This window comes from Pleurodeles waltl, chromosome 12 (assembly GCF_031143425.1).
Source record: "Pleurodeles waltl isolate 20211129_DDA chromosome 12, aPleWal1.hap1.20221129, whole genome shotgun sequence".
In the NCBI taxonomy this organism is placed as follows: Eukaryota; Metazoa; Chordata; class Amphibia; order Caudata; family Salamandridae; genus Pleurodeles; species Pleurodeles waltl.
Window position 1 is genome coordinate 217,146,960 of NC_090451.1, and position 25,965 is coordinate 217,172,924.

Genomic DNA, 25,965 nt, shown 5'->3' on the forward strand with positions numbered 1-25,965 from the left:
GCATTCCACAAGGTAATAAGTGCTATGTTTCCAAACCAAAAGATACAAGCAAAATTTGTGCTAAAACTTCTAGGCATGATGTCATCATGCATAGCCATTGTCCCAAACGCAAGACTACACATGCGACCCTTACAACAGTGTCTAGCATCACAATGGTCACAGGCACAGGGTCAACTTCAAGATCTGGTGTTGGTAGACCGCCAAACATACCTCTCGCTTCTATGGTGGAACAGCAAAAATTTAAACAAAGGGCGGACATTTCAGGACCCAGTGCCTCAATACGTTATAACAACAGATGCTTCCATGACAGGGTGGGGGGAGCACACCTCAATCACCACAGCATTCAAGGACAATGGGATATACACGAAACAAAATTTCATATCAATTACCTAGAACTGTTAGCAGTATTTCTAGCATTAAAAGCCTTCCAACCCATAATAACACACAAATACATTCTTTTCAAAACAGACAACATGACAACAATGTATTATTTAAACAAACAAGGAGGAACACACTCAACACAATTGTGCCTCCTAACACAAAAAATTTGGCAGTGGGTGATTCACAACAACATTCGCCTAATAGCACAATTTATTCCAGGAATACAAAACCAACTAGCAGACTACCTTTCGCGAGACCACCAACAAGTCCACGAATGGGAAATTCACCCCCAAGTTCTGAACAAGTACTTTTAAATTTGGGGAACACCCCAGATAGATTTGTTCGCAACAAAACAAAACTCAAAATGCCAAAACTTCGCATCCAGGTACCCACACCGCGAATCACAAGGCAATGCTCTATGGATGAGTTGGTCAGGGATATTTGCGTACGCTTTTCCCCCTCTCCCTCTCCTTCCATATCTAGTAAACAAGTTGAGTCAAAACCAACTCAAACTCATACTGATAGCACCCACATGGGCAAGACAACCTTGGTATACAACTCTACTAGACCTTTCACTAGTACCGCATGTCAAACTACCCAACAGGCCAGATCTGTTAACACAACACAAACAACAGATCAGGCATCCAAACCCAGCATCATTGAATCTGGCAATTTGGCTCCTGAAATCCTAGAATTCGGACACTTAGACCTCACACAAGAATGCATGGAGGTCATAAAACAAGCTAGAAAACCTTCCACTAGACACTGCTATGCATCTAAGTGGAAAAGATTTGTTTACTACTGCCATGCCAATCAAATACAACCATTACATGCCTCTACTAAAGACATAGTAGGATACTTACTACATTTGCAAAAAGCAAATCTCGCTTTCTCATCTATAAAAATACACCTCGCAGCAATATCTGCTTACCTACAAACTACTCATTCATCGTCTCTATTTAGAATACCAGTTATTAAAGCATTCATGGAAGGGCTAAAAAGAATTATACCGCCAAGAACACCACCAGTTCCTTCATGGAATCTTAACATCGTCTTAACAAGACTCATGGGTCCACCTTTCGAACCCATGCATTCCTGTGAAATGCAGTATCTAACCTGGAAGGTCGCATTTCTCATTGCAATCACATCCCTCAGAAGAGTAAGTGAAATACAGGCATTTACCATACAAGAACCATTTATTCAAATACACAACAATAAAATAGTTCTAAGAACAAATCCAAAATTTCTGCCAAAGGTAATCTCACCATTCCATTTAAAGCAAACAGTAGAATTGCCAGTGTTCTTCCCACAACCAAATTCTGTGGCTGAAAGGGCACTACATACATTAGACATCAAAAGAGCACTAATGTATTACATTGACAGAACAAAGCTAATCAGGAAAACAAAACAACTGTTCATAGCTTTTCAAAAACCACACATAGGAAATCCAATCTCTAAACAAGGCATTGCTAGTTGGATAGTCAGATGTATTCAAACATGCTATCTTAAAGCCAAAAGAGAATTGCCTATTACACCAAAGGCACACTCAACCAGAAAGAAAGGTGCTACAATGGCCTTTCTAGGAAACATTCCTATGAGCGAAATATGTAAGGCTGCAACCTGGTCTACGCCTCATACGTTTACTAAACACTACTGTGTAGACGTACTAAATGCACAACAAGCTACAGTGGGCCAAGCTGTACTAAGAACATTATTCCAAACTACTTCAACTCCTACAGGCTAAACCACCGCTTTTAGGGGAGGTAACTGCTTTATAGTCTATGCCAAACATGTGTATCTGCAGCAACATATGCCATCGAACTGAAAATGTCACTTACCCAGTGTACATCTGTTCGTGGCATTAGTCGCTGCAGATTCACATGTACCCTCCCACCTCCTCGGGAAGCCTGTAGCCGTTTAGAAGTAGATCATAAATCTTAAACATCTGAACATTTGTAAATAATTATTATAAACTCTTAACGTACATACATATTCACTCCATTGCATGGGCACTATTTATACCAAACAACTCCATCCTCACCCTCTGCGGGGAAAACAATCTAAGATGGAGTCGACGCCCATGCGCAATGGAGCCGAAGAGGGAGGAGTCCTTCGGTCCCGTGACCAAAAAGACTTCTTTGAAGAAAAACAACTTGTAATACTCCGAGCCCAACACCAGGCAGCGGACTGTGCCAAACATGTGAATCTGCAGCGACTAATGCCACGAACAGATGTACACTGGGTAAGTGACATTTTCATTACCATTGCTCTCTGAGGATGTTCACACAGCCCCAACACCTTTGATCAGAGATGGACAACAGGCTGCTCGACGTATGGTCCGCTCAGGCATGGATTCTACTGAATCCGGGGGCTGGATCATAGCCACCTCTGTTGCCATATGTTGCAGAGCTTGGTTGTCAGTTTCTACTTTTTCATCTTCAGTGCGGGACGCTCTTCTTAACATGTTTTTTTATGGCAAATTTATTTTTGGGTCGCATGCAGATTCTGGTTTGCACCGGTTTCGGGAGTCCCATGGTGGGGACTGATGTCCGTCCTCTTCTACTGCACTCTCATTACTCCACTGCAACTATATTTGCACTACAAGTTCCTGTCAATTGCGGGTCCTGTGATGCACTCACCATTTTTTCTGTTTCGTATTCTCGCATTTTTATGCGGTTATTTACCTTCTGAGTGCGCATCAGACTCTGATCACTGTATTCACGGAGCTTTGTTCATACATGTTGGATATTGTTGCACTCCTTTGGTGGTGCTCTTCATTATTTCAAGATTGTTGCTCCTTCAGGGGAGCGGTGCTTCCATGGTATGTTTTCTGTGATATTTCTGACTCTCAGTTTTGTTGACATTTGGCGGATTCTCGCCATGTCAAGTAGTGGCTCTACTTCGGAGGTGGGCCGGGTGCCCTCTTATCATTTGGCCGGATCTACTGGAGGATCCCTTCGCTTCCTTTTGTCCTTTTCATTCCATGGTTAGTAGTTCTTTTTGTTGTGCTTTCTGACAACATTGCTCTCCTTTAGTTTACCTGAGGCATCTTGCCTGTTCTCTATTGAGATTAGGTTGGATGTTCGCTCTTTTGAGCATCTGGTAGTACGCTATTTTGTGCATGTACCTTGTTTTTCCTCCCATGTGGGAATATGTTGTTGTACTCCTCTGCGAGCCATTTTTCCCCCTTTTTGTAGGGTCTCCACCTCTGGTGTTGCTTCCTCTTATTTTTGTTGTCTGGGAAGGCTTCTTTTCCCAATCTTTCCATGGCTTTTACATTGTGCTTGTTTTCCACTGCTACAGGCTCATATTGGTGCTTGTTGCAGATTCCACTCCCTGTCATTCGGGGAGTTATTAATTGCTTCTACCGTAACCTTCGTTTTTTCATTTCTTCCAGGACCATTACACAGTGACTGACTCAGTGTTTGTGTTTCTTACCTTTTGTGGCACCAGCTCCCCCATACCGTGGGTCTCCGGCTGGCCTATGCAACACTGTTTCTGTAAACAAAAAAACATAAGCATACACGGACAGTCCTATTATTATTAATTCCTCTGGAGGATACTTTACTCTCCTTCCATTTTACCTCTTGCCCGCTCCTTTCGGGTCCTCCCTGAATTTATGCTCTCCCGTGCTGATGTTCACGGGTTCTTTCTTTCCCACAGGATGTTGTGGATTCTTTTGTCGTTCTCCCTCTTCTTCAGGCAGTGCCGTTCCTCCTTCTGACCTATGCAGGGGTATCCCTTGTTTTTTTTTTTTTTAAATCCTGCCACCACATTCCACCGTTCCTCCCCCCCCCCCCCCCCCCTCCACTTCGACTGGCGTGGTATAGTGCTCTTCATGCCCTACCTTGTCCAGGCTTTTTACTGCTTGCCTGGTGCCTTTTTCCTTGCCTTCCTTGTTCATTGTGATGGCTTTGGTAGCATGCTACTGTTTGCTTCCTGTTGTCGGTCTTCCTTTCATTGTTCTTGGTGGATCTGCTGACGACAGGTAGTTTGGCCCCCTTCTGGACACGCCTGCGGGGATTGTTTCCTTCACAACTGTCTTTTGTCTGCCTGTTCATAGTTTAAGACCACTGATTACGTCAGTTCCTTTCCGTACGTTCAATCCTTCTTGCTCAGGGAGAGTTCTGTGTTTTCCCTGTACATCTGGTGGTTTTGTCACCTTGCATAATTCCTACCTTTCTTCCTTGGCCATGGCCAACGGTTGTCTTCCATACTTCCACGTCCTCCTGGACACGGTCGTGGAGTGGGTTTTTCAGACTCTTGTCTCTTCAAACAAAAACCTCCAATTTCATGTTCCTTTCCTGCCCTAGTTTTCCTTTGGGGTGCCATGATTTGTTTGCTTTTCGGTCATGCTCCTTTCAATATGCATCCCTTGTGTGTGGATGCTTATTCTGCTCCGGTTCCCATGTCAGACTGATTTCTTGTTTTCAAGCCTGTTTTCATTGTCTATGCTATTGTGTTCACCTTCATTTCTTTTCTTTTCTTGCATTCATTTTTTGCTCTAAGTTCACACGGGACCTTCAGTGTCTTTTACCTTATTGTTTCAGTTCCGCTCATTGTACTTTATTTGCCTTTCTCTCATACCCTGCCTTGTGTATGTCCGTACACTTTTCACTTTTGCACAGGACCGTGCTCCTTTTTTCCCCCTTTATTTTTCCACTGGGGCTTGAAGCTGTTTTCCCTGCTCCCTCTGAGGCAACCATTGCTGGTCTGCTTACTCTTTAAGTTTTTCATTTGTTCTTTTGCTTGCCCTGTGTTCTGTCTTGGCTTGTGTGTATTGTCACATATTGCCTTTGCTGGGGTACTATCTCATTCGGACTGTAAGATTGTTGTATAGCACGCTTACGCTTGTCCTTCTACTTTGACTTTTTTACACGTGTCTTCTAGTTTGATCTCTGACTGTATTTTTCACAGCTTGCACTCCCCTATGGGTGTGGTCACTGCCTAGTTTCTTGTGGACACATTCCTTTACCAGTCCTGACTTAACATTTCCCCTATGGATATGCTGGTCTTTTTGTTCATGTGAGTAACTTCTGTTCTCTCTGCATCAAGCCTGGTTATTCCTCTGTGTTACTGGGTTTTTCTTTGTGAGACTGGGTTGATCCATTCTCACCGCTCCTTGGGGGAAGGGAGGTTGGCATGGAGGGGGGGGGGGTGGGATTGCTTGGGTATCTAATTCTAAGATAAGGAATCTGTGGCTAGTTGTCTCTATCAGATGAACAAGTTACTTACTGTTGGTAATGCCTTATCTGGTAGAGACACAGACTAGCTGCAGATTCCTTATCGACCCATCAATCCTCCCCACTTGTGAACTCTGTACTCTTCAGTCTCGCTTTTGGTGATTTAGGGTGTTTTCTAGTTTTGACGTGTCTTTTCTTTTCTTTTCTGTTTGGCATATACACTATTACTCTGTTTTACTATTTCACTGCCAGTTTCTCTGTGGCTTCGCTTTGTTCTGCGGCTTCAAGTCACGAAGAAACTGACGTCAGTGCATCAGAGGAGGGGATAAATGGACTCCACTGACGTCCTGTTCGGGGACAACGTCGCTGCAGAGTCGCTCCATGCCCTCTACTGACACGCAGAGGTACTCCTGAAGGAAACGTTTCCGGATCCAGTCTAGCGCCTGGGGAGAATTCTAAGATGAGGAATCTGTGGCTAGTCTTTGTCTACCAGATAAGGCGTTACCGAAGGTAAGTAACTTGTTCAACGGTGCATCAGGGAGAGATGAGTGAAAACTTTTCCTAGTAGACTAAACACTAAGGTGGACAGGCCACATGCAATAATAGTGAATCAAACATGTTATTGTAAGAACAAATATTGCTGGAACACTCTAGTTATTTGACATGAGAAAGTTTCTTAATTTAAGTGGAATTATGATGGCTTTATGTGCAGGTCCGTGATATGTTTGCAATGGCCCGCAAGAATGCTCCCTGCATCCTGTTCATCGATGAGATAGATGCTGTTGGCCGAAAACGTGGTCGTGGAAATTTTGGGGGTCAGAGTGAACAGGAGAACACCCTAAATCAACTACTAGTAGAAATGGACGGTAAGACATAGAAGCTATTTCAGTGACTCATGAACTTTGTTGCTTGTACTAGTCTTGGCTGTTGGTGTATTCACTGAGTGACGCATGGAGACACCTACTTTATCCCTCTCTTAACTCTTTATATATATATATATATATATATATATATATATATATATACACACATATCTATATATATATACACACACATATATATATATATATACACACACATATATATATATATATATATACACACATATATATATATATATATATATATATATACACATATATATATATATATATATATATATGTTCGATGGCATGTGTAGCTGCAGATACACATGCTGTGCACATCCCGCCATCTGGTGTTGGGCTCGGAGTGTTACAAGTTGTTTTTCTTCGAAGAAGTCTTTTCGAGTCACGAGACCGAGGGACTCCTCCCATTTCGGCTCCATTGCGCATGGGCGTCGACTCCATCTTAGATTGTTTTTTTTCGGCCATCGGGTTTGGACGTATTCCTTTTCGCTCCGTGTTTCGGGTCGGAAAGTTAGTTAGAATCTCGGAAAAATCGTCAGTATTGTTTGTGTTCGGTATCGGGTTAGTTACAACAGATCGACACAGACTTTTGAAGAGCTCCGGTGGCCCTTCGGGGTTTTTTCGATCCCCTGTCGGGGCCTGGTCGGCCCGGCCACGTGTCTCTTCAAGGCTGATGGAACGGACCCCATTCCGCTTCTCCCCAAAATGCCATAACAAGTATCCATATACAGATCAGCATCTGGCCTGTAACTTGTGTTTGTCGCCGGAACACAAGGAAGATACTTGTGAAGCCTGTTGAGCGTTTCGGTCCAGGAAGACACTAAGAGACCGAAGAGCAAGGAGACTACAAATGGCGTCGGCGCCGACAGGACAAGAGCGTTTCGAGGAGGAGGAAGAAACATTCTCCATCCATGAATCGGACTCGGATGAGATCGATCCCGAAGAAACGCCGAAAACCGTGAGTAAGACGTCGAAACACAAAACTCCCGAAAAGACCACTAAAGTCCAGGGGACGCCACCTCCAGCAGGCCATGGCTTAACCCGAAAAATAGGTGACCGATCATCGGCACTGAAAAAGGGCACGCTGGGGGCGAAGTCATCTGACTCCGGTCGAGATACCGCCACACAGCAATCTCGGGCTCGAGATAGTGGCTCCGAGCAGGCTCGGCACCGAGATAGTGGAACCGAAATGGGTCGGCACCGAGCGACAACGACGCCGAAAGTAAAAAAAAAGAAAAAAAAAAAAAAAAAAAAATGTTTCGTCGGAACTGAAAAAAGCAGCTGACAAGGTTTCGATACCGAAACATCCGGCCTCGGAACCGAAAACAAGTTCCTACACTAAGGAACAAGGACTGTCCACACAAATGAAGACACATAGGTTTGGACAGGAATTGGAAACAGTAGAGCCAGACTATACACAAAGAAGGCTCCATATCCAAAAAGAAACAGGGAAAATCAGTACTCTCCCTCCAATTAAAATGAAACGCAAACTTGCCTTTCAAGAAAAAGACAAGCAGCCACAGGCAAAGGTGGCTAAACAAGTAACCCCGCCACCATCTCCACAATGCTCTCCGCAACCATCACCAATCACCAACTCATACAGGAATGAGTCAAGATGACCCTGACGCATGGGACCTTTACGACTCACCAGTGTCAGATAATAGTCCTGAATGTTATCCAGCTAGACAGTCGCCACCAGAGGATAGTACAGCCTACGCACAGGTGGTGTCGAGAGCAGCGGCATTTCATAATGTCAGCCTGCATGCTGAGCCTATTGAAGACGACTTTCTTTTTAACACACTGTCGTCCACACACAGCCAGTATCAAAGTCTTCCTATGCTACCCGGAATGTTAAAACACTCCAAACAAGTGTTTGAAGAGCCTGTAAAAGGAAGAGCCATTACTCCAAGAGTGGAGAAAAAATATAAACCGCCACCAACAGACCCCATGTACATCACACAACAGCTAACACTGGACTCAGTTGTAGTAGGGGCAGCACGCAAAAGAGCGAACTCACATACTTCAGGAGATGCACCACCTCCAGATAAAGAAAGTAGAAAGTTCGACGCAGCAGGCAAAAGAGTGGCGGCACAGGCAGCAAACCAGTGGCGTATTGCCAATTCACAAGCTTTGTTGGCCAGATACGATAGGGCACATTGGGACGAAATGCAGCACTTTATACAACATTTGCCCAAGGAGTTCCAAAAGAGAGCGCAGCAGGTAGTAGAAGAAGGACAGAGTATCTCCAACAACCAGATACGGTCAGCAATGGATGCTGCAGGCACAGCTGCTAGAACTGTCAACACAGCAGTAACAATAAGGAGACATGCATGGCTGCGTACATCAGGATTTAAACCAGAAATACAGCAAGCTGTGCTGAATATGCAATTCAACGGACAGCAATTGTTTGGGCCGGAGGTGGACACTGCGATCGAAAAACTGAAAAAAGACACTGACACGGCCAAAGCCATGGGCGCACTCTACTCCCCACAGGGCAGAGGCACATTTCGAAAAACACAGTTTAGAGGGGGGTTTCGAGGAGAAAGCACTGAACCCACAAACTCACAAACAAGACCCACTTACCAGAGCCAGTATCAGCATGGAAGTTTTCGGGGACAATATAGAGGGGGACAATTCCAAAAGAATAGAGGAAAGTTCCAAAGTCCCAAAACTCCTCAAAACAAGCAGTGACTTCAAAGTCACACATCCCCAACACACAACATCTGTGGGGGGGGAGACTAACCAATTTTTACAAACATTGGGAGGAAATAACAACAGACACTTGGGTCCTAGCAATTATCCAGCATGGTTATTGCATAGAATTTCTCAAATTCCCTCCAAACGTCCCACCGAAAACACACAATGTCAAAACAACATATGGATCTTCTAGGACTAGAGGTTCAGGCATTGCTACTAAAAGAAGCAATAGAATTAGTACCAAAACACCAGAAAGGAACAGGAGTTTACTCTCTGTACTTTCTCATACCCAAAAAAGACAAGAGTCTGAGACCTATATTAGATCTCCGAACATTAAATACCTACATCAAATCAGATCACTTTCACATGGTGACATTACAAGACGTAATCCCACTACTCAAACGACAAGACTACATGACAACACTAGACCTAAAGGATGCATATTTCCATATACCGATACATCCTTCACACAGAAAGTACTTAAGGTTTGTATTCCAAGGGATACATTACCAATTCAAGGTGTTGCCATTCGGAATAACCTCTGCGCCAAGAGTTTTTACAAAGTGCCTAGCAGTCGTAGCTGCACATATCAGAAGGCAGCAAATACATGTGTTCCCGTACCTAGACGATTGGTTAATCAAAACCAACACACTAAAAAAGTGTTCACAACACACAAAGTATGTCATAGAAACCCTCCACAAACTAGGTTTCTCAATCAACTACACAAAGTCACACCTTATACCGTGTCAAACACAGCAATACTTAGGGGCGACAATCAACACAGCAAAAGGGATTGCCACTCCAAGTCCACAAAGGGTTCAAGCATTTCACAATATGATACAGGCCATGTATCCAAAACAACAGATACAAGTCAAAATAGTGATGAAACTCCTAGGCATGATGTCTTCATGCATAGCCATTGTCCCAAATGCAAGGTTGCACATGCGGCCCTTACAACAGTGCCTAGCATCACAGTGGTCACAGGCACAGGGTCAAATTCTAGATCTGGTGTTGGTAGACCGCCAAACATACACCTCGCTTCAATGGTGGAACAGTATAAATTTAAACAAAGGGCGGCCTTTCCAAGACCCAGTGCCACAATATGTAATAACAACAGATGCCTCCATGATAGGGTGGGGAGCACACCTCAATCAATACAGCACCCAAGGACAATGGGACACTCACCAAAAACAGTTTCACATAAATCACTTAGAACTATTGGCAGTATTTCTAGCGCTGAAAGCATTTCAACCCATAATAAACCACAAACACATTCTTGTCAAAACAGACAATATGACAATGATGTATTACCTAAACAAACAGGGAGGGACACACTCAACACAGTTGTGTCTGCTGGCACAAAAAATATGGCATTGGGCGATTCACAACCACATTCGCCTAATAGCACAATTTATTCCAGGAATTCAGAATCAGTTAGCAGACAATCTCTCTCGGGATCAACAATGGATCCACGAATGGGAGATTCACCCCCAAATACTGAATACTTACTTCCAGAGTTGGGGAACACCACAAATAGATCTATTTGCAACAAAAGAAAACGCAAAATGCCAAAACTTCGCATCCAGGTACCCACAAGATCAGTCTCAGGGCAATGCATTATGGATGAGTTGGTCAGGGATATTTGCTTAAGCTTTTCCCCCTCTCCCACTCCTTCCATATCTGGTAAACAAGTTGAGTCAAAACAAACTCAAACTCATACTAATAGCGCCAACATGGGCAAGACAACCTTGGTACACAACACTACTAGACCTTTCAGTAGTGCCTCATGTCAAACTACCAAACATACCAGATCTGTTAACGCAACACAAACAACAGATCAGACACCCAAATCCAGCATCGCTGAATCTAGCAATCTGGCTCCTGAAGTCCTAGAATTCGGACACTTAGACCTTACACATGAATGCATGGAAGTCATAAAACAAGCTAGGAAACCTACCACTAGACATTGCTATGCAAATAAGTGGAAAAGATTTGTTTATTACTGCCATAATAATCAAATTCAACCCTTACACGCATCTGCCAAAGACCTCGTAGGATACTTACTACATTTGCAAAAGTCAAAGCTAGCTTTTTCTTCCATTAAGATACATCTTACAGCAATTTCAGCTTACCTGTAAATTACGCACTCAACTTCTCTATTCAGGATACCAGTCATAAAAGCATTTATGGAAGGTCTAAAGAGAATTATACCACCAAGAACACCACCAGTTCCTTCGTGGAACCTCAACATTGTCTTAACACGACTCATGGGTCCACCTTTTGAGCCCATGCACTCTTGTGAAATGCAATACTTAACATGGAAAGTTGCATTTTTAATTGCCATCACATCTTTAAGAAGAGTAAGTGAGATTCAAGCATTCACCATACAAGAACCATTTATTCAAATACAAAAGCATAAAGTAATTCTACGGACAAACCCTTCATTTTTACCAATAGTCATATCACCGTTCCACTTGAATCAAACAGTAGAATTACCAGTGTTCTTCCCACAGCCAGACTCTGTAGCGGAAAGAGCACTACATACATTAGACATCAAAAGAGCGTTAATGTACTACATTGACAGAACAAAACCAATTCGAAAAACAAAACAATTATTTATTGCTTTCCAAAAACCTCATAGAGGGAATCCAATTTCTAAACAAGGCATTGCTAGATGGATAGTTAAGTGCATTCAAACCTGTTATCTTAAAGCAAAGAGAGAACTGCCTATTACACCAAAGGCACACTCAACTAGAAAGGAAGATGCTACCATGGCCTTTCTAGGAAATATTCCAATGACCGAAATATGTAAGGCAGCTACATGGTCTACGCCTCATACATTTACCAAGCACTACTGTGTAGATGTGCTAACGACACAACAAGCCACAGTAGGCCAAGCAGTACTACGAACATTGTTTCAAACAACTTCAACTCCTACATGCTGAACCACCGCTTTTGGGGAGATAACTGCTTACTAGTCTATGCACAGCATGTGTATCTGCAGCTACACATGCCATTGAACGGAAAATGTCACTTACCCAGTGTACATCTGTTCGTGGCATTAGTCGCTGCAGATTCACATGCGCCCACCCGCCTCCCCGGGAGCCTGTAGCCGTTTAGAAGTTGATCTTGAACATCTGTATATTTGTAAATATATTACTTTAAACTACATTATGTACATTACTCCATTGCATGGGCACTATTACTAGCATACACAACTCCTACCTCACCCTCTGCGGGGGAAAACAATCTAAGATGGAGTCGACGCCCATGCGCAATGGAGCCGAAATGGGAGGAGTCCCTCTGTCTCGTGACTCGAAAAGACTTCTTCGAAGAAAAACAACTTGTAACACTCCGAGCCCAACACCAGATGGGGGGATGTGCACAGCATGTGAATCTGCAGCGACTAATGCCACGAACAGATGTACACTGGGTAAGTGACATTTTCCATATATATATATATATATATATATATATATATATATATATATATATATATATATATATATATATATATATATATATATGTTCGGTGGCATGTGTAGCTGCAGATACACATGCTGTGCATTATCCTGCCATCTAGTGTTGGTCTCGGAGTGTTACAAGTTGTTTTTCTTCGAAGAAGCCTTTTTGAGTCACAAGACCGAGGGACTCCTCCCTTTCGGCTCCATTGCGCATGGGCGTCGACTCCATCTTAGATTGTTTTCTTTCCACCATCGGGTTCTGACGTGTTGCTCTTTGCTCCATATTTCAAATCGGGAAAGTTAGCTATATAACGAAAATTTGACGGTATTTTTCCCGCTCGGTACCGGGTTAGTGTTATCTTATCGGCACCGATCGCAGAAGCGCTCCGGCGGCCCTTCGGGGCTTCCGCTCTTCAGCGGGGCCTGGTCGGCCCGAACGCATCCATCGACGAAGACTAATGGATCGGATCCCCTTCCGCTTCTGTCCGAAGTGCCACTCGAAGTATCCTTATACAGACCAACACCTGGTCTGTAATTTGTGTTTATCACCAGAACACAGGGAGGATACTAGTGAGGCCTGTCGAGCGTTTCGATCAAAAAAGACCCTTCGTGATCGACGAGCGAGAAGACTACAAATGGCGTCAACGTTGAGAGAGCAACTCGACACCGAGGAGGAGGAAAGAATTTCCATCCAGGGGAAGGACTCTGATGATTCCGAAAGTGAGCGAACCATGATGATGCAGAAAACAGTGAGTAAAACTGCCCCGTCCAAAACTCACACAAAGATCGTTAAGGCCAAGGGGACGCCACCGCCAGCAGGCCATGGCTTAAACCATCGAAAAGAAGGTGACCAAACATCGGCACCGAAAAGGGCCAGAGATTTGCCGAAGACTTCCGACTCCGGTCGAGATTCTGACACCGAACGATCTCGACACCGAGAGTTCGACTCACCCAAGTTGAGAAAAATAACATCGGAACCGAAAGACTGTAGACGGGTACCAGTGCCCACGTCTACACTTACCTCCGAGGGACACCACTGCGTGCCTGGTCCGATACCATTCCGCGTCTCCCAGAAGACGTGCGGAAGCAGAACTCCCTTTTGGACCCAGATTTCCGGGTCGCGGGGAATGAAAAAGGGAGGACGGACAATCCTGAGAGGAGTTAGAAGCCTGGAAGAAAGGAGCAGGACGAGGAGACGTGCCGGGAGCAGAACCCGGAACACCGGAACGCCGGAGAAGAGTTAAGCAGCCCGAGCCAGGGAGACAGAAGAGAAGAAAAGGACGGCGACAACACCCGCCACGACCCCGGAGGGTTGTGGCTCTTCAAGGTACTGTCCCTGTTAAAGGGACATCGGGGAAAGGGGACAAGAGCACGCGAGGGCACAGAGGGAGGGGTAAAAGAGGAAAGGAGCACTGGGGAGGGAACGAGGGAGGAGGGCAGTGTTGGTTAAGCACAGAGAGCCTGGACCCGTCACTGGTTATACCTTCCACTATCCCTCGCTCTTAAGGAGTACTGCACCCTTCCTTATACATACCCCAACCTAACACCACAACCCTGGTGTCTTCCTGTTCCTCACCCTCCCACTCCAATACTAACATCTAAAGAAAACACCACGCCACAGCACTTACCTGGCCTTGTCCTTTTGTGTTTTCCGAGACCCGCAGAGAGGAGGGGAGAAGGCACGATCCGAAGACCCCATCACCTAGGAAAGACGGAGGGCAAAGAACCCTAGAACAACGAGACCAGTACAGAAGCCTCTCCAATATTAAAAAGGACATACGGACTACCACGATATTGATATCCTGAATAACACCCTTCCTCAATCAAAAATTAAACAAATAAAATGTATTTTTCCTTCTAGGAACTCACTTAAAACGGGTTAGAGTCCTCTGTATCGCCACGCCTTCCACAAAGACTTTATCGGAAGCATCGGTACTGAAAAAAGCGGCTTCAGAGCCGAAAAGAAGCTGTTACACAGAAGAGCAAGGACTTTCCAGCCAAATGCATGAAAAACACAGATTTGAGCAGGAAATAAGGATGGTTGAGCCAGACCATACACAAAGGAGGTTGCATATCCAGAAAGAGACTGGTAAAATACAAACTCTTCCTTCAATCAAAACAAAAAGAAAACTGGCATTTCAAGAGTCAGAAATGCAGCCAAAGGCGAATTTGGCCAGAGAAAAAACACCACCACCAAGGTTTTCTCCACAACCTTCCCCACTACACTCACCACAGCTGTCTCTAGTGGGAAAACCTCCTATGCAGTCACCTACGCATACAGGCATGACACAGGATGATCTGGATGCATGGGACTTGTATGATGCACCGGTATCAGACAACAGTCCGGATTGATACCCAACAAAACCGTCACCTGCAGAGGACAGTACTGCATATAAGCAGGTACTATCAAGGGCAGTTACGTTCCACAATGTAGCAATGCACTCTGAGCCAATAGAGGATGATTTCCTGTTCAACACCTTGGCATCCACCACACTTCCTACCAGAGTCTGCCAATGCTCCCGGGCATGCTCAAACATGCAAAACAGGTATTCCAGGAGCCAGTTAAAGGAAGGGCTATCACGCCTAGGGTGGAGAAAAAATACAAGCCTCCCCCAACAGATCCTGTGTTTATAACACAGCAACTTACACCAGACTCGGTGGTTGTAGGAGCAGCAAGAAAGAGGGCAAACTCTCAATCGTCAGGAGACGCTCCACCGCCTGACAAAGACAGTAGGAAGTTTGACGCAGCGGGCAAACGAGTGGCTACACAGGCAGCCAATCAATGGCGGATCGCAAACTCACAAGCCCTACTTGCTCGCTACGACAGGGCACACTGGGACGAGATGCAACCCATTATACAACACTTGCCCAAAGAACACCAGAAACGTGCCCAGCAGGTTGTGGAAGAAGGACAAGCAATATCCAACAACCAAATAAGGTCCGCATTATACTCTGCAGACACGGCAGCACTAACGGTCAACACTGTGGTAACCATTCGCAGGCATGCATGGTTATGAAGCTCTGGATTCAAGCCAGAAATCCAACAAGCAGTGTTGAACATGCCTTTTAACCAAGAGCAATTGTTTGGGCTGGAAGTGGACACAGCAATTGAAAAATTAAAGAAGGACACGGCCAAAGCCATTGGCACGCTCTACTCCCCACAGGGCAGAGTCACATTTAGAAAGCCACAATTTAGAGGGGTGTTTCGAATGCAAACACCAGAGCCTTCCACCTCGCAAACCAGACCCACCTATCAGGCACAATACCAGAGGGGAGGGTTTCGTGGCTCATATAGAGGTGGACAATTCCCAAGAGGAAGGGGAAAGTTCCAGACACCTAAAACAAGCCAAACCAAACAGTGACTTCAATGTCAGAAAACCCCAAAACTTAACACCAGAGGGGGGGGGAGACTTACCGCATACTATCAAAACTGGACACACATTACTATGGACGCATGGGTCCTAGCCATTATCCAACATCGTTATTGCATAGAATTCAAAAAGTTCCCGCTAGATGTGCCCCAAAGGGCACACAATATGTCCAAACAACACTTAGACCTATTACAAATAGAGGTCCAAGCATTATTACAAAAACAAGCAATAGAGTTAGTACCCAACCATCAGAAAGGAACAGGCGTCTACTCACTATATTTCCTAATTCCAATCAAGGACAAAATGTTAAGACCTATATTAGACCTCAGAACACTGAATCTCTTCTTCAAGTCGGATCACTTCTGTAGGAAGTTGGCTCTGTATATACTATTTCAAAGTGAGAAATAGCATGCACAGAGTCCAAGGGTTCCCCTTAGAGGTAAGATAGTGGCAAAAAGAGATAATTCTAATGCTCTATTTTGTGGTAGTGTGGACGAGCAGTAGGCCTATCAGAGGGTAGTGTTAAGCATTTGTTGTACACACACAGGCAATAAATGGGGAACACACACTCAAAGAAAATTCCAGGCCAATAGGTTTTTATATAGAAAAATATATTTTCTTAGTTTATTTTAAGAACCGCAGGTTCAAGATTTACAAACAATACTTTAAATGAAAGGTATTTCACTTAGGAACTTTAGGAACTTTGAATTAGCAAAATAGCATATACAGTGTTCACACAAATGGCAATAAGCTATTTTAAAACTAGACAGTGCAATTTTCAACAGTTCCTGGGGGAGGTAAGTGTTTGTTAGATTTGCAGGTAAGTAAACCACCTACAGGGTTCATAGTTTGGTCCAAGGTAGCCCACCGTTGGGGGTTCAGAGCAACCCCAAAGTTACCACACCAGCAGCTCAGGGCCGGTCAGGTGCAGAGGTCAAAGTGGTGCCCAAAACGCATTGGCTTCAATGGAGAAGGGGGTGCCCCGGTTCCAGTCTGCCAGCAGGTAAGTTCCCGCGACTTCGGAGGGCAGACCAGGGGGGTTTTGTAGGGCACCGGGGTTGACACAAGTCAACACAAAAAGTACACCCTCAGTGGCACGGGGGCGGCCGGGTGCAGTGTGCAAACAGGCGTCGGGTTCGCAATAGGATTCAGTGGGAGACCAAGGGGTCTCTTCAGCGATGCAGGCTGGGGGGGGGGGGGCTCCTCGGGGTAGCCACCACCTGGGCAAGGGAGAGGGCCACCTGGGGGTCGCTCCTGCACTGGAGGTCGGATCCTTCAGGTCCTGGGGGCTGCGGGTGCAGTGTCCTTACCAGGCGTCGGGTCTTTGAAGCAGGTGGCCACGGTCAGGGGGAGCCTCTGGATTCCCTCTGCAGGCGTCGCTGTGGGGGCTCAGGTGGGCAACTCTGGCTACTCACGGACTCGCAGTCGCTGGGGAGTCCTTCCTGTAGTGTTTGTTCTCCACAAGTCAAGCCGGGGGCGTCGGGTGCAGAGTGCAAAATCTCACGCTTCCGGCGGGAAACTTGTGTTCTTTCAAAGTTGCTTCTTTGTTGCAAAGTTGCAGTCTTTGTGGAGCAGAGCCGCTGTCCTCTGGAGTTCTTGGTCCTTTTAGATGCAGGGTTGTCCTCTTAGGCTTCAGAGGTCGCTGGAACCTGTGGAATGCGTCGCTGGAGCAGTTCTTTTGAAGTGGGGAGACAGGCCGGTAGAGCTGGGGCCAAAGCAGTTGATGTCTCCGTCTTCTCTGCAGGTTTTTCAGCTCAGCAGTCCTTCTTCGTCTTAGGTTGCAGGAATCTATCTTGCTGTGTTCTGTGAGCCCCTAAATACTCAATTTAGGGGTGTGTTTAGGTCTGGGGGGTTAGTAGCCAATGGCTACTAGCCCTGAGGGTGGCTACATCCTCTTTGTGCCTCCTCCCTGAGGGGAGGGGGGCACATCCCTATCCCTATTGGTGGAATCTGCAAGATGGAGGATTTCTAAAAGTCAGAGTCACCCCAGCTCAGGACACCTTAGGGGCTGTCCTGACTGGCCAGTGACTCCTCCTGGTTTTTCTCATTATCTCCTCTGGCCTTGGCACCAAAAGTGGGGCCGTGGACGGAGGGGGTGGGCAACTCCACTAGCTGGAGTGCCCTGGGGTGCTGTAACAAAGGGGGTGAGCCTTTGAGGCTCACCGCCAGGTGTTACAGTTCCTGCAGGGGGGAGGTGAGAGGCACCTCCACCCATTACAGGCTTTGTTACTAGCCACAGAGTGACAAAGGCACTCTCCCCATGTGGCCAGCAACATGTCTGGTGTGTGGCAGGCTGCTACAACTAGTCAGCCCACACTGGTAGTTGGATATGGTTTCAGGGGGCATCTCTAAGATGTCCTCTGGGGTGTATTTCACAATAAAATGTATACTGGCATCAGTGTGCATTTATTGTGCTGAGAAGTTTGATACCAAACTTCCCAGTTTTAAGTGTAGCCATTATGGTGCTGTGGAGTTCATGTATGACAGACTCCCAGACCATATACTCTTATGGCTACCCTGCACTTACAATGTCTAAGGTTTTGCTTAGGCACTGTAGGGGCACAGTGCTCATGCACTTTTGCCCTCACCTATGGTATAGTGCACCCTGCCTTAGGGCTGTAAGGCCTGCTAGAGGGGTGACTTATCTATACCTGTAGGCAGTGTGAGGTTGGCATGGCACCCTGAGGGGAGTGCCATGTCGACTTAGTCATTTTATCCCCACCAGCACACACAAGCTGGCAAGCAGTGTCTGTGCTGAGTGAGGGGTCTCCAGGGTGGCATAAGACATTCTGCAGCCCTTAGAGACCTTCCCTGACATCAGGGCCCTTGGTACCAGGGGTACCAGTTACAAGGGACTTACCTGGATGCCAGGGTGTGCCAATTGTGGAAACAAAGGTACAGGTTAGGGAAAGAACACTGCTGCTGGGGCCTGGTTAGCAGGCCTCAGCACACTTTCAAATCACAACTTGGCATGAGCAAAGGCAAAAAGTCAGGGGAACCATGCCAAGGAGGCATTTTCTTACAACTTCCACATGGTAACACTTCAAGATGTGATTCCCCTACTAAAAAAGGAGGACTACATGTCAACATTAGATCTCAAGGATGTGTATTTCCACATACCCATCCATCCTTCTCACAGAAAATACTTAAGGTTCGTAATGCACGGCGTACACTATCAATTCAAAGGGCTACCGTTCGGGATAACAACGGCCCCAAGGGTATTCACAAAATGCCTAGCAGTAGTAGCCGCTCACATAAGGAGACAGCACATGCATCGACATTAGACGACTGGCTAATAAAAACCATCACTCAACAACAGTGTCTTCTTCACACGCAATATGTCATAGAAACTCTATACAAACTAGGGTTCACATCTGCAACCATCCCAAATACAACAATACTTGGGAGCAACACTCAACACACATAAGGTAATTGCCACTCCAAGCCCACAAAGGGTCCAAGCATTCCAAAATATAACATCAAGAATACAGTCAAACCAAAACTACCCAGTAAGGTTTGTAATGAAACTTCTAGGCATGATGTCTTCATGCATAGCCATTGTCCCAAATGCAAGATTACACATGCGGCCTTTACAACAGTGCCTAGCAAAACAATGGACACAAGCACAGGGTCAACTTCAAGATCTAGTGTTGATAGACCGCCAAACACACTTCTCGCTTCAATGGTGGAACCCTATAAATTTAAACAAAGGGCGGCCATTCCAAGACCCAGTGCCTCAAGCTGTTATCACAACAGATGCTTCCATGATGGGGTGGGGAGCACACCTCAACAAGCACAGCATACAGGGTCAATGGGACAATCAACAAAAACAACTTCACATAAATCATTTGGAACTGCTAGCAGTGTTTCTAGCATTAAAAGCATTTCAACCACTGGTAGCCCACAAACACATTCTTGTCAAAACCGACAACATGACAACAAAGTATTATCTCAACAAACAAGGGGGGACACACTCATCACAACTGTGTCTCTTAGCACAAAAGATTTGGCATTGGGCAATTCACAATCACATTCACCTGATAGCACAATACATACCAGGTATTCAGAACCAGTTAGCCGACAATCTCAGTCGAGATCACCAGCAAACTCACAAATGGGAAATTCATCCCCAGATCCTACAGGATCACTTCATCCACTGGGGAACACCAAACATAGACCCATTTGCAAAAAAAGAAAACGCAAAATGCCAAAACTTCGCGTCCAGGTACCCACACCCTCAGTCCAAGGGCATTGCACTATGGATCAGTTGGTCAGAGATATTTGCCTACGCTTTTCCCCCTCCCCCACTCATTCCTTATCTGGTCAACAAACTCATTCAAAACAAACTCAAACTAATACTCATAACACCAACCTGGGCTCGCCAACCGTGGTACACAACACTGTTAGACTTGTCAGTGGTACCTCACATCAAATTACCAAACATACCAGATCTGTTAACGCAACACAAACAACAGATCAGACACCCGAATCCAGCATCGCTCAATCTAGCAATCTGGCTCCTGAAGTCTTAGAATTCGGACATTTAAACCTTACACAAGAGTGTATGGAGGTCATTAAACAAGCTAGAAAACCTACAACAAGACATTGTTATGCAAACAAATGGAAAAGATTTGTTTGCTACTGCCACACTAATCAAATTCAACCACTACACGCCTCCACAAAGGACATTGTAAGCTACTTATTACACTTACAAAAGTCTAATCTAGCATTCTCTTCCATTAAAATCCATCTCACTGCAATATCTGCCTATCTGCAGATTACACATACAACATCGCTTTTTAGAATACCAGTTATTAAAGCATTTATGGAGGGACTAAAAAGAATCATACCCCCAAGGACACCACCAATACCTTCGTGGAACCTCAATATTGTATTAACACGACTCATGGGCCCACCATTCGAACCCATGCATTCTTGTGAAATGCAATACCTGACTTGGAAAGTAGCATTTCTAATAGCTATCACATCACTTAGAAGAGTAAGTGAGATACAAGCATTTACTAGTCAAGAACCCTTTATACAAATACATAAACATAAAGTGGTTCTCCGTACAAATCCCAAATTCTTACCAAAGGTCATATCACCATTCCACCTAAACCAAACTGTGGAACTCCCAGTATTCTTTCCGCAACCAGACTCGGTAGCCAAAAGAGCCTTACATACATTAGACATAAAAAGAGCACTAATGTATTACATTGACCGAACAAAACAATTTCGTAAAACAAAACAATTGTTTGTAGCCTTCCAAAAACCTCATGCAGGTAATCCTATATCCAAACAAGACATCGCCAGATGGATAGTTAAATGTATTCAAACTTGCTATATTAAAGCAAAAATAAATTTACTTATTACACCAAGAGCACATTCCACTAGGAAGAAAGGCGCCACAATGGCTTTTCTTGGGAATATACCTATGACAGAAGTTTGTAACACAGCCACCTGGTCTACGCCTCATACATAAGCATTACTGTGCAGATGTGTTAGCAATGCAACAAGCCACAGTAGGACAGGCTGTTTTAAGAACATTATTTCAGACAACTTCAACTCCTACAGGCTAAACCGCCGCTTTTGGGGAGATTACTGCTTGTTAGTCTATGCACAGCATGTGTATCTGCGGCTACACATGCCACCAAACTGAAATGTTACTTACCCAGTGTACATCTGTTCATGGCATGAGACGCTGCAGATTCACATGCGCCCTCCCACCTCCCCGGTAGCCTGTGGCCGTTATTAGTTGAATGAAAATTGTAAATTTGTAAAATTTATTCTTTTGATACACAAGTACATACATACCTACTCCATTGCATGGGCACATCTAGTATACTCACAACTCCTACCTCACCCTCTGCGGGGAAAACAATCTAAGATGGAGTCAACGCCCATGCGCAATGGAGTCGAAAGGGAGGAGTCCCTCGGTCTCATGACTCGAAAATACTTCTTCGAAGAAAAACAACTTGTAACACTCCGAGCCTAACACTAGATGGCAGGATAATGCACAGCATGTGACTCTGCAGCGTCTCATGCATCGAACAGATGTACACTGGGTAAGTGACATTTTCCATATATATATAATATTCTACACTCTTTACTTCACCCTCCGGGAAAACAATCTAACAAAGGACTTGATGCCTATGCACACTATCACGAGAGGAGGAGTCACTCGATTTTGTGACTTCAAAAACCTTCTTTTAAGAAAAACAACTTGTAACACTGAGAGCCCAACACTAGATGTCGGACTTGTGCAAAGCATGTGAATCTGCAGCACTACTATAGTGGCAAAATCTTAGTCAGCTTAACACAACCTGGCTTAACTGTTTTGGGCAAAAGAATAATTCTGTAGACTAACCTGGTTAGGGGAATATAACTGGTGACCTGGAAGGCTGGCATGGTTGTGGGTTCCTAGCTAAGCATGGTTTGTAAGGAACTGTTAACCCCCGTCAGATGTTGCAAAATGTTTTCATACAAATACAGCAACATCGGAAGAGCTCATAAACTTCATGGGCATCATTTTTCCTACTATACACATTGTCCCCCTAACTGATGTCCCTTATAGGCTCAATTCACTTATGGAATAGTCTCCTACAACCATCCCATAATCCGGCAGTGTAATAAGAGCTGGAAAAAGATAATCAGATCTTTGGGCTTTGTCCGAAGTTACCAGCCATTTTGCCATGTGTTGTTATCTTCAAGTCATATCATGTTGAAACTGTAGAATCCAGCACAGGCTTTTCTAAGAAGTATCTTGTGAGTTACTGGTACCTCTTCAGCTCCCCCATAAGTAGCTATCCTGTGTACAGGCCTGCCTACTAAACCAGAAACTTCTACTTAGTTGAATTACTATACGTACACCAATATTGAGAGTGTATATTTACAGCTTGTTTATTTTCAGAACACATGCGCTAATATTTTGAGCAAATGGCTAAATTTCCAAAATATATTTCAAGCTGATATTTGAGTGATAAATCATGTGGTATTGGGGAGACTTTTTACAAATATTACCTTGGTGCCAAAGTCACTGCAGCTATAGATATATTATCTATCTACTGTCATAACTTCTTGACAAAAGATTTTTTTACATCACTCCTGGCAACCATGTCTGATGCAATGTAGTGATTACTGGCAGTAATCTTGGATATGGTGTTAAGTAATGTGTTCTTGTCTGATGTGGTCACTAATAACATTAGTAGCTCTGGTTGAGTTTAATTGAACATAAGTAGCTCTTATTATAGAAAAGACTGAAAACCCCCCAATCTACTTTGTGTGTACATATATATGTATATTTATGTATACTGGAAGAGGGAGAAGTACAAGGGGTTTTGGATCGGGGCATGAGAATCCTGGAATGGATCGTGCCTACATCCAGGATTCTCATACCCATGCCGGCTGCCCCTTTGTAAAACCTAGTCTGTTACTAATCTATATGTGGCTCTATAAACCCCCCCCCCCCGGTATTGAAATTTAAATCATATTGGTAATAAATGTAGCTGTGGTATGACACAGTGGTTAACATCATGTTTTTATACACAGGTTTTAATACCAGCACAAACGTCGTGGTGCTTGCTGGCACAAATCGTCCCGACATCCTGGATCCAGCATTAATGAGACCTGGCCGCTTTGATCGTCAGATTTTCATAGGTAACTTTTAATATCTACAGCTGTAGTGTTGAATGTTAAAGGTATTTCAGATTAAAATACTTGGTGAATCTTTGAATGGTATCCAAGTCATAATAATGCACTGTATTATAATAATACACTGTATTAAGTTCTTATTTTAAAATATTGCAAGGCAGAATTCTGAAAATAAAACGTATTGTCTTCATGTGGCTTACACTTTTATCTTCTTTTTGTTCTTTTCCACTTTTACTTTCTGGCCTCTCTTGCTACTGGTTTTCCTGTGCCACTGTTGAGGTGTTTCTTTTTGCAGACAGATTTGTGCTCCTGCCTCTTTTCTAGACTGGGCTTATCCCACCAGCCTTCTTTGTTCTGCCAATTTTCTGGTTAACATGAGCAATTATCCTGGTCATCACCCTCATACTTGTTATTCATTATAATGATTTTTCAATATTATATTTTCTGTCTTTTTATTACATTGTTTTTACAGCCTGATAGATTGCACTCCTGCAGAAATAAAAAAAAAAGTAACATATAATTTCACTTTTCTCACATTTCTACACCTTTGTATTAATAATAAGCATCACAGAAACCTAACATCCAGTCTAGTTCATAATTTGATGTGTTGTTTTTAGGTTGTACCCCTCATTCATTTTGAACCCTTTTCTCCCTCATACTAGGACCTCCAGATATTAAAGGTAGAGCATCCATCTTCAAGGTACATCTGAAACCTATAAAATTAGATGCAAGTATTGATAACAATGCACTGGCAAGAAAACTGGCTGCTCGTACTCCAGGATTTACAGGTGACTCAAAATTAAACACATTGTAGCTCTTCTGAAGCAGAAATTGTGAAAAAGTTATCTATTGGAAGCCTAGTACATCAAAAGTAATGCTTCTTGCAAAAGAAAGCTGTAAATATTCTTTAAAGGCTACCTTTACTGTAAATAATGCTGATGCTGTGAATAGAAAGGGAGAGCCATCTTCTCCATCCTGAGATCATCACTGAAATTGTCTGTGTGGTAGAATCTGTACTTTGATAACTGGATACCTAATTCGTTTTACTTTTCCCTAAGGGGCAGCTGTCGAACTCTTATCTCCATGTTAAATGCCCACGCCTTCCTGTTTGTCTCATGCAGGCCATAGGGACTGGAAGGGCATTTCATTGAACAATAGTGTGAATTATTTGGATTTTGAAAGTGCCAACCCCAGAATCAAAGCTCCACCATTACCACGCCGAGGGTTTCTCAGCTGGTGGAGGGTTGATACAGGGTTAGATTTTTCTTTTGGAAGTGGAAAGTACAAAATCAGTGCACATTAAATACATAATTGGTGATTTAAAAAGACACCTTCAATACACACAATAGGCCTGGATAAAAAAAGTGTATGTGTGTATGTATGTGTGTGTATGTATATGTATATATATATATGTATATATGTGTTTTTATATATATATATGTGTGTTTATATATATATATATGTATATAGTTGTTTGTATATTTAGTCATGCATGAAACTATAATTGATTAAGCCACTGATCTGGAGGGCCCCAAATATCATTTACCCTTGTCCTTGCCAACTTCCCCTTGATAATGTAAAGTGATGTCATCTCCCCCCTAACCCCCGTCAAAAAAAAGAAAACAGGTAGCTAGATAACAGGCTTGCAGCTGCTGAAATGTTGGGGTTTTGGCATCCAGCCATGCAGAGGCTATACAAATACGGGCAGTAACTGTGACCACAAATATTGAGTTGTTGTAAGGAAATGCCTCCTTGGCATGGTTACCCCTGACTTTTTGCCTTTGCTGATGTCAAGTTATGATTTGAAAGTGTGCTGAGGTCTGCTAACCAGGCCCCAGCACCAGTGTTCTTTCCCTAACCTGTACCTTTGTTTCCACAATTGGCACACCCTGGCATCCAGGTGAGTCCCTTGTAACTGGTACCTCTGGTACCAAGGGCCCTGATGCCAGGGAAGGTCTCTAAGGGCTGCAGCATGTCTTATGCCACCCTGGGGACCCCTCACTCAGCACAGACGCACTGCTTGCCAGCTTGTGTGTGCTAGTGGGGATAGAACGACTAAGTTGACATGGCACTCCCCTCAGGGTGCCATGCCAACCTCACACTGCCTATAGGTATAGATAAGTCGCCCCTCTAGCAGGCCTTACAGCCCTAAGGCAGGGTGCACTATACCATAGGTGAGGGCATAAGTGCATGAGCACTATGCCCCCACAGTGTCTAAGCAAAACCTTGGACATTGTAAGTGCAGGGTAGCCATGAGAGTATATGGTCTGGGAGTCTGTCATGCACGAACTCCACAGCACCATAATGGCTACACTGAAAACTGTGAAGTTTG

At 44.2% G+C, this 25,965-nt stretch overlaps 1 protein-coding gene across 4 annotated transcripts in view; it reads left to right on the forward strand.

The window, feature by feature from the left end:
• LOC138267469 (mitochondrial inner membrane m-AAA protease component AFG3L1-like) overlaps nt 1-25,965 on the forward strand; it is a 431,197-nt gene that overhangs the window by 201,689 nt on the left and 203,543 nt on the right. For all 4 annotated transcript variants that reach the window (XM_069216427.1, XM_069216425.1, XM_069216426.1 and 1 more), the window contains 3 exons: nt 6,277-6,430; nt 23,532-23,639; nt 24,296-24,421. In XM_069216427.1, coding sequence (XP_069072528.1) covers nt 6,277-6,430; nt 23,532-23,639; nt 24,296-24,421 — 388 coding nt within the window. The remainder of the gene's footprint in view (nt 1-6,276; nt 6,431-23,531; nt 23,640-24,295; nt 24,422-25,965) is intronic.